This window comes from Meleagris gallopavo, chromosome 1 (assembly GCF_000146605.3).
Source record: "Meleagris gallopavo isolate NT-WF06-2002-E0010 breed Aviagen turkey brand Nicholas breeding stock chromosome 1, Turkey_5.1, whole genome shotgun sequence".
Taxonomy (NCBI): Eukaryota; Metazoa; Chordata; class Aves; order Galliformes; family Phasianidae; genus Meleagris; species Meleagris gallopavo.
In genome coordinates, this window is record NC_015011.2 from 43,421,679 (window position 1) to 43,430,588 (window position 8,910).

General features: G+C 44.1%; 1 protein-coding gene and 1 non-coding gene across 2 annotated transcripts in view; both read left to right on the forward strand.

The window, feature by feature from the left end:
- The first annotated feature begins 1,298 nt into the window (after positions 1-1,298).
- On the forward strand, positions 1,299-1,370 carry TRNAM-CAU. Its single transcript has one exon. It is a non-coding gene; the product is annotated as a tRNA-Met (tRNA).
- A 6,799-nt stretch (positions 1,371-8,169) lies between these two features.
- PLXNC1 (plexin C1) overlaps positions 8,170-8,910 on the forward strand; it is a 71,911-nt gene continuing 71,170 nt past the window's right edge. The window contains exon 1 of the mRNA XM_010711920.3: positions 8,170-8,277. Coding sequence (XP_010710222.1) covers positions 8,170-8,277 — 108 coding nt within the window. The remainder of the gene's footprint in view (positions 8,278-8,910) is intronic.

Sequence of the window (8,910 nt, forward strand, 5' to 3'; positions counted from 1 at the left end):
ACACAAACGAAAAGGAGGAAATGAGAGCGATGATAAGCAATCACAAGAATGATGACTAAGGAGTTAAGCTTGGGTCAGCTTTCACCTTTCCTGAAAGACACGTTTCCAAAAAACAGCCATGGAGGCAGCGAGGTGAGACTGTCTATGGAAAGGTTTGAGCACTGAGAGTGAGAGATCAAGGCTGGGCTGAATGCCAGAAAATGTTCAGGTTCCCCTCTGAGCAGAGTTGGCACTTCTTCATTGCCTTCCTATGCACAGCCAGTTGCAAAGTTATTCTTTTTTTCTGATGTCATATTTTTTTATGGTAGGTCGTAACTACTGTGATCTTTAACTTTGAGAAATGATATTGTTGTTCTTTCATCAACAGTACTTCAAAATACTTCAAAGGTCATTATAGGAGGAGACGTATCATACCCAAATAGGTGCCTAGATACACAGACCCTTGAAAGAACAACCATTTGTAAAAAGTCACTTTGTTTTCTATGGTGAAATCAACTTTAATGCCATGTATCTCCATGTATCAGTTTATCTAGCACCAGTGTATTGCTTACATGTTTAATTATAAAAGCCCAAGATGCTTTTATGCAGACATGTTGAGTCTCGCTCTCACAGATAAGAGCCTGTGGAGGCTTTTTTCCAAGTGTCCTGCAGAAGCAGATTCAGTGCGCTGTCATCTCTTAGTCCACACCCTGGGAATTAAAGGATGTGATGTCAATGTTACAGAGCAAAAGTGAGTATTTGGAATGTGATTGGAGGCTGGTAGATCCAACTGATGTCAGTGGGTCTACCATCAAGCAACAGTAACAGCTCCTGTCATCCATGAATGTCAGGGTAAGTGCAGGAGCACTTGCACTCTTTAGAAACTATAAAAAATTGAGGTCTGTTGCTTCATGTGTAACAGCCATTGGCAACTTTCTCTTCAGGCTAATTCCTGTCCGCTACAGCAGAATATTTCTGAAATCTGATGCAATTTCCAAGTGACATCTTTGTCAAATTACAAAATTCTGGCTGCGGCCAGATTAACAATCACAACCAAAAGCCAGAGTTATAAATAAAAGTCAGTATGTTTACGCACATCTGCAAAGAGATTGCACAAAATTGATATCATTTGAGGAAATCAGAGAAAAGAGCAGTGGGAATAAATAGTACTTGACCAGTTCAGAACCTGTTCTGAACCCTGAGCAGTTCCAGGTGCGAAAATGCTATGATGACTCTTGCACCAACCCTGTAATTAAAGTGGAGATGACAGTTCTTTAAAGCAGCCATTCATTTTGCCTGCTTCTGAGGCAGATTATAACAGCAGAGTGGCGCAGCGGAAGCGTGCTGGGCCCATAACCCAGAGGTCGATGGATCGAAACCATCCTCTGCTAGGGTGTGTTTTTTGGGCAGCAAGCTGTAAACTAGATTCGATGGGGGAGGGAGATGTACTTCTAAGTAACAGAGAAGAGACAGAGAACACTGTCACTTTAGGAAGCAGCAGGGAAAAAACTCAAAACTGCTCCATAGGAATTAGGGAGTGCTCCTCTAAGAAGATAACGCAGCTATCAGCATTCAATCACCAAAGCTATAAGAGTGTAATTCTGAAGTGGCTCTACACCAATGCACACAGCACAGGACATAAGCAGGAGGAGTTGGAAACCTGATGCAATTTGAAAATTGTGACCTAATTGCTTTCATGAAAATGTGGTGGGATTAATAGCACAACTGTAATACTTCAATCAGGGGCCAGAAGGTTTGTAGAAGCAGTAGGCAAGGAAAAAAAGGAGAGGGGAAGTTGCCTTCTGTGTTAAGAAATGGATTGCAAAAAGCTGCCTCTGAGAAACTGCTGTTGGGAGCCTGTGGATTAAAATCAAGGACCAACCCAATAAAGGGCATCTGGTGGTGGGAGGACTACTACCTGATCAGGGGGAGCCTGTGGATGGTGGCCATCTTGCTTCAATTAAGAGAAGTGTTGTGCTCTCACGCTGATGGGGAATTACAAGTACTCCAGATGTCTACTGGAAAAACAACATGGTGGCTGCACGCAACCCAGGAGACTCCTGGGTTCCATTAAGAATAAATTCCTGGTCCAGGTATTATACTGACTAGTCAGAGGTGCAATTTTACTGGACCTGGTGCTCACCAATGCAGAGAAGATCACTTAAGGAGGTTAAATTTGGGTGCAGTCAGTGCTGTAGTGACCAAATCCTGGTTGAGTTTGTGATCTCAAGGAATATGGCATTTTAAGACTTTTTTAGGACTTGAAGATTTTATTAATGGAATGATCTGGGCTTTTCCAATGCAACCAGGTGAAATTTTTTTTAGTTCAAAATCCGTATTTCTAAAAAGGTTTTGCTAAACTTATCTATCAAAGATTGACTATAAATCAGTTAAATCTGTAAGGTTTGTAAGAAACAAATAGGTGAGAACAAAAGAGAGCAAGGAAAGCAAGTCAAAGTTCAGGAAATCCTAAAGAATTAGGCAGAGAGACACTCTGCAAATATCTGTGCTGATGGAAGGCAGCTGTTATTGTGTTTCTGTGATGGGGCACTGAACAAAAGTTCAACAAGTCTTTAATACATAGATAAATTAAGAAACAAGCAAAGCACCTGTGAAAAGGATGTGCGCATTTCACTCAGCCTCCTTTCACATCAACAGGTGTTACCAAACTCCTATCCACAGTCTTTGGGGACGGTCACCATTTCCTTTACCACTTCTAGACCATACTCAGCTGTTTGCCACCACAACTATCAGCCTGAGTTTATCAGCCCTCGAGATCTAGCAGAAGAAAAACTTGCAGAATCACAGAATCACAAAGGTTGGAAAAGACCCGCAGGACCATCCAGTCCAACCATCCACTGATCACCAATAGTTCTCACTAAACCATGTCCCTCATCACAACGTCCAAACATACCTTGAACACCTCCAGGGTCAGTGACTCCACCACCTCCCTGGGCAGCCCATTCCACTGCCTGATCACTCTTTCAGAAAAGTAGTATTTCCTAACGTCCAGCCTAAATCCCCCCTGCTGCAGCTTGAAGCCATTCCCTCTAGTTCTATCAGCAGTTACACAAGAGAAGAGGCCGACCCCCAGCTCCCTACAGTCTCCCTTCAGGTAGTTATACAGAGCAATAACGTCTCCCCTGTGCCTCCTCTTCTCCAGACTGAGCAATCCCAGCTCCTTCAGCCGCTCCTCATAAGGCCTGTGCTCGAAATCCCTCACCAGCTTTGTTGCCTTCTTTGAACCCGCTCCAGGGCCTCAATGTTTTTCTTGCAGTGAGGGGCCCAAAACTGGACACAGTACTTGAGGTGCAGCCTCACCAGAGCTGAGTACAGGAGGACAATCACTTCCATGTTCCTGCTGGCAACACTGTTTCTGATGCAAACCAGGATGCCATTGGCCTTCTTGGCCACCCGGGCACACTGCTGGCTCATGTTCAGCTGAGCATCAATCAATACCCCCAGGTCCATTTCCTCAACATAGTCTTCCAGTCACTCTGCCCCAAGCCTGTAGCATTGCCTGGGGTTGTTGCGGCTAAGTGCAGGACCCGGCATTTGGCCTTGTTGAACCTCATCCCATTGGCTTCAGCCCAGCTACCCAGCCTGCCCAGAACCCTCTGTAGGGCCTCGCTACCCCCAGGCAGATCCACACTTCCATCCTACTTGGTGTCATCTGCAAACTTACTGAGGGTGCACTCAATGCCCTCATCCAAGTCATCAATAAAGATATCGAAGAGGACAGGCCCCAGCACCGACCCCTGGGGAACACAACTTGTGACTGGTCGCCAGAAGGATTTAAGTCCATTCACCACCACTCTTTGGGCCCAGCCCTCCAGCCAGTTCCTTACCCAGCCAAGAGCATACCTGTCCAAGCCACGGGCTGCCAGCTTCTGCAGGAGAATACTGTGGGAGACAGTATTAAAGGCTTTGCTGAAGTCTAAGTAGACTACATCAACAACCTTTCCCTCATCCACCAGATGGGTCACTAGATCATAGAAGGAGATCAGGTTGGTCAAGCAGGACCTGCCCTTCGTGAACTCATGCTGGCTAGGCCTGATCTCCTGGTTGTCCCACACATGCCATGCGACCTCCCTCAAGACAATCTGCTCCATAACCTTCCCTGGCACCGAGGTCAGGCTAACAGCCCTATAGTTCCCCAGATCCTCCTTACAACCTTTCTTGTAGATGGGAGTCACACTGGCAAGGCTCCAGTCTTCTGAGACCTCACCAATCAACAAGGAGTGTTGGTAGATGATAGAAAGTGGCTCAGATATCACCTCTGCCAGTTCCCTCAGCTCTCTCGGATGAATCTCACCCAGCCCCATGGACTTGTGACAGTCCAGTTAGAGTAGTAGGTCTCTGACTGTGTCCTCCTGAATCGTGGGGGGTTTTGTCTGCTCCCCAGCTGAGACTACCAGGTCAGAGAGTAGAGTACCCTGAGGATAACTGGTCTGACTTTTAAAGACAGACATAAAGAAGGCATATAGAACCTCTGCCTTTTCCTTATCCTCACTGGTCACATTCCCAGCTTCATCCAGTAAAGAATGGAGATTCTCCTTGATGACTGGCTGGTTTAGACACCTTAATTGGCTGGTTTAGACAGCAGATTGGCTGTTCTAGACAGCTTAAATAGCAAACAGTCTGACATAGACTGCATAGATAGCAACTGCTTATTAGGCCCTCAGATGAGTATCTCCTTTGCAGGTGCCAAGCAGCAGTAAGCTCTCCTGGGAGAAAAACCAAAAGAATTTACAATAGGTTCCTGGTAATTTTTCTTATCTAGTGATGCAGCTAAATGTGGCAGGTGAAATCTGCCCTCATAATACTGAGGACATATTTGTCTAACGCTGAGGAACTGACCTAAAAAGAAGGCTTTGCATTTTGGCTCACATGGGAAGGGCTGTATCATAACACATTTGCTTGTTCCTCATTTCATCCAAATCAGTAGTGACCACACCTTGCTCTAGATCTTAGACACTTCCACTGTGTGGATGCTACCACTGTCTGAGGACACAGCCAGAGGAAGAGCTTGGGTCACTTTTGAAAGCACTTGTACTACCAGAGATTGTAACTCAACCTGATATCACCCTTCCTAGCAAGTCTGGCTTAAGAATGAAGCACTGGAAGGGGCCCTGTACCAATACCATGGTCTTGGAATGCCTTTGTGCCTGCCTTATTCAACACTGCCTTGGATGTAGCAAGATACACTGACACACTAGACCCATCCCCAATGAACTATGGGCAAAGCCAGAAGTCCTTCTGTGCAACAAAACAAAACCCATCTAAATACACCAGCAAATACAAGTTTTAAGGGCATTGCCACAGTTTGGCCTATGCCATCCAATGACTTTATTCTGCTTCAGCACAGTGCAAGCTAGACAGCACCACTGATCAACCCTACAGCTGTAAAAAAAAAAAATATTATATTTTTCAGCTCTGCTTCTTTGCAATTACTTCATGGAAACATTATTTTGCTGGATGCCAAGGTACAAATGTTATAATAAATAAAATTAAAAGAAAGTACATTCTAGATAAAACACAGCTGTTGATATATATCAGCTGTGGAAGATAAGTTAAGCAGAAAGCCTATTAAGTTATTTTCACTTGTGATTGCTATCTGTATTGCACGTGTGCCTTCCTGTAATCCTGTAATTTTATTTCCCGTGTATATAGTGCCTTTATTGGTGTTGACCCACGGAGATTCCTTGAGAGCTATCTGATTTTATTTATCTCATAAGCACAGAAGACATACATGTATTCAGAGATCTTTCTGTTGTCTGATGTTCCATAGGAAGGTTATGGCACAGATCACTCAGAACCTAGATTTCCTGTTTGTGTTTCTGGCACAAAATCTACCTTCTCAGTGTCACTTTAATTTAGATTATGAGTAATTTTCAATGTAGAGAAGAGCAAACTGTATTTTTCCTGTGTGTATTTCCTGTTTTTTTTCTCTGTATCATTGCTACTCTATCTCAAAGTACATTTGAGAAGAAAGGAAATAATGTGATATATTAAAAAAAAGCATTTTATTTATATTACAATTGTTTCTTGATCTCTTACCCAAAATTTTATAGTATTTGTAATGGAGATAGGATGAGAACCTCCTTCCTTGCTTGCTTCCTTCTTCCTTCCCTCTCTCCCTCCCTTCTTCCCTCATTCCTTCTTTCCCTCCCCCTTTCACAATACAGAAAGCATTAGCACCTGGGAATATTTCAACGTAGGCAAATACAAGTCATGAATTCAGGGCAATCTCCTCTACCCTCATCTGTTTTACTTGCAGACCTGTCAGACTTGATTGCTCATTTTTTGCAATGGCGATTGGAATTTCCTCCTAAGGGTCACAAAGGAGTTGTTCACGAAAAAAGCATTTCACCACCATGAAGACCATCAGAAAATGCAGAAGAGTCAGTAATTTTTTAGATTAAACGATGCATAAAAGCAAAACAAACCAAAAAAATCAGAACTGAAATCCAAAATTGCAAACTCAGTTTCAGTATTCAAATGCAGTTACTTTGCAAGGAAAAGAAACTCTCAGAAGAACTTTTTTGCAAAACTGCTCAGCGTTTCCTTTTTATTTAGTCTACATTTAGTTACATTGAAAACTGACTTAGCTGTGTAAAGAGAAATGCAGCTATTTCAAATATTACACTAAGGATGAAATGCTTGTTAACGGTAATACTACCTGCTGTTGCTTCATAAGCAGAAGGTTATATATTTGCCCTTAGAGAAAAATAATTTCAGAACCAAGCTAAGGTGACTCCATGTGTTAAATAAACAGATCAAACCAAATCTTAATTGGGCTCTGAGTCCCAAAAGAGGAAAAAATATCAAAGTTAAGTGAAATAAATTAAACATAAAAAAACACATTTCATTTATTGACTAATATTTTGTCAGGTCCTCTGCAGAGTCATCTGTTCTGGGAAGCTTAGCGTGCGGATGAGAAGGAGGGGGGAGGTAGGCAGCTGAGCCTCAATGGGAGAGGCAATCAGAAGTTAATTCAGGATGTGTTCTGCTAATATTGATGAAGATTTAAAAGAGAGCTCATTAAATGTAGATCCAAGCCCTGGTGTGATTCACATTCTAACTTCAGATCTCACGTAACTCACTGAAATCAATAAAGCTTGCTTCAGAAAGCCAAGCTTTTTTAGGAATTTTGTACTCCCCCAGCTTTTTTAGGAATTTTGGTTGGGGTGCAATGTGAGGCAGTGGGCAGACACCCCAGTTTGCCGTGTCTGGTGTGCCTGAAAAATAAAACAGAGACAACAGGAGTATAGAATTACCAAATATGGGACTGGTGACCAAGACTTTCCTTCTTCTGCTTAGTTTTTATAGAGTATCCCAAAATGATTGCACCATTTTCCGGACTTCTGTATTAACAGTGAATGTTAGCAGCATTACAAAATACACCCGCAGCCTTGCTTTCTATTTCCATGACATCAGTAGAAACTCAGCTCTGCTGGTATCCTGCTGGCTGCCTCTGGAAGAATGGATAGAGGACAAAAGCTCGTGTTTACTTTGGGGGCTTGGAAAAAAATGTAGCAGACTTTGCTGCTTCAAGAACTGGGCTACTTATGGGTAATATTCCATGAACTGATTCCCACTGCACAGCTGCTTCAGTGGCTCTCTGAAGCGCAGACAATATTCAGTGATGTAAGATAAGGACCTGGTCCTAGATACTGCTTCCTTTGGAAGAGAGAGGGGACAGAAATAGAAATGTGCTGCAGGCAGGGATGAGTCTGATTTATCTGGGGGTAGGTGGTGCCTCCTGCCCTGCCTTGGGAGCTCCTGTACCCCACACAGCTGGGCTGCTTCCTTATGCATGTATCCAGATGCAATCTATCTTTCCTGGGTTCTAGAATAAGCACATTTGGAAGCAGAATGTTGCTGTGTGAGCAGTTGGAGGAGCTTGCAGCCTTAGGAGCTATCACTGTTGTATAAGACCGAGCAAGTCTGGCATCACCCACTTCACCAAATCAATCACTCATTGACGTACACATGACATATTCTAAACAAAAACCCAAAGAAACAGTCAACTGGTCAGTACTGAACCAAATTCAGCAAATGCAGAAGTCAGTGTTTCTATGATGGGAGGATTGTCCACAGAAGTCACAGCAGGATGTGCTCTGTGGCCAGTACCAGGGATGTCTTGCAGGAAGGAAGCTGGCTGGCTTTCCCCATAGCCTGAGCAAGATGTGGATCATTGGGATCTTTGCATTTGCACTTAAAGAGCAACTAGAAGTCAAGGTGGAAGTCAAGGAGCTGCAGGCAGTGTTTGTTGGTAGTGCATCTTTGCATCTGGTGAGAAAAAAGACCTGCGCAAGGATTATCTTTCACATTTCACAGAATCATAGAATCACAGAATTGCAGGGGTTGGAAGGGACCTCTAGAGATCATCGAGACCAACCCCCCTGCCAAAGCAGGTTCCCTACACCAGGTCGCACAGGTAGGCGTCCAGGCGAGACTTGAATATCTCCAGAGAAGGAGACTCCACAACCTCCCTGGGCAGCCTGTTCCAGTGCTCCGTCACCCTCACCGTGAAGAAGTTCTTACGCACATTCGTGCGAAACTTCCTATGCTGCAGCTTATGTCCGTTTCCCCTCGTCCTGTCTCCACTTACCACTGAAAAGAGACTGGCCTCACCGCTATGGCCGCCACACCTCAGATATTTATAAACCTGGATCAGGTCCCCTCTCAGTCGTCTTTTTCTCAAGGCTAAAACAGACCCAGTTCACTTAGCCTTTCTTCATAGGGGAGATGCTCCAGGCCCTTCACCATCTTTGTGGCCCTCCGCTGGACTCTTTCCAAGAGATCCCTGTCTTTTTTGTACTGGGGAGCCCAGAACTGGACACAGTACTCCAGATGAGGTCTTACCAGGGCAGAGTAGAGGGGGAGGATCACCTCCCTCGACCTGCTGGACACGCTCTTCTTAAT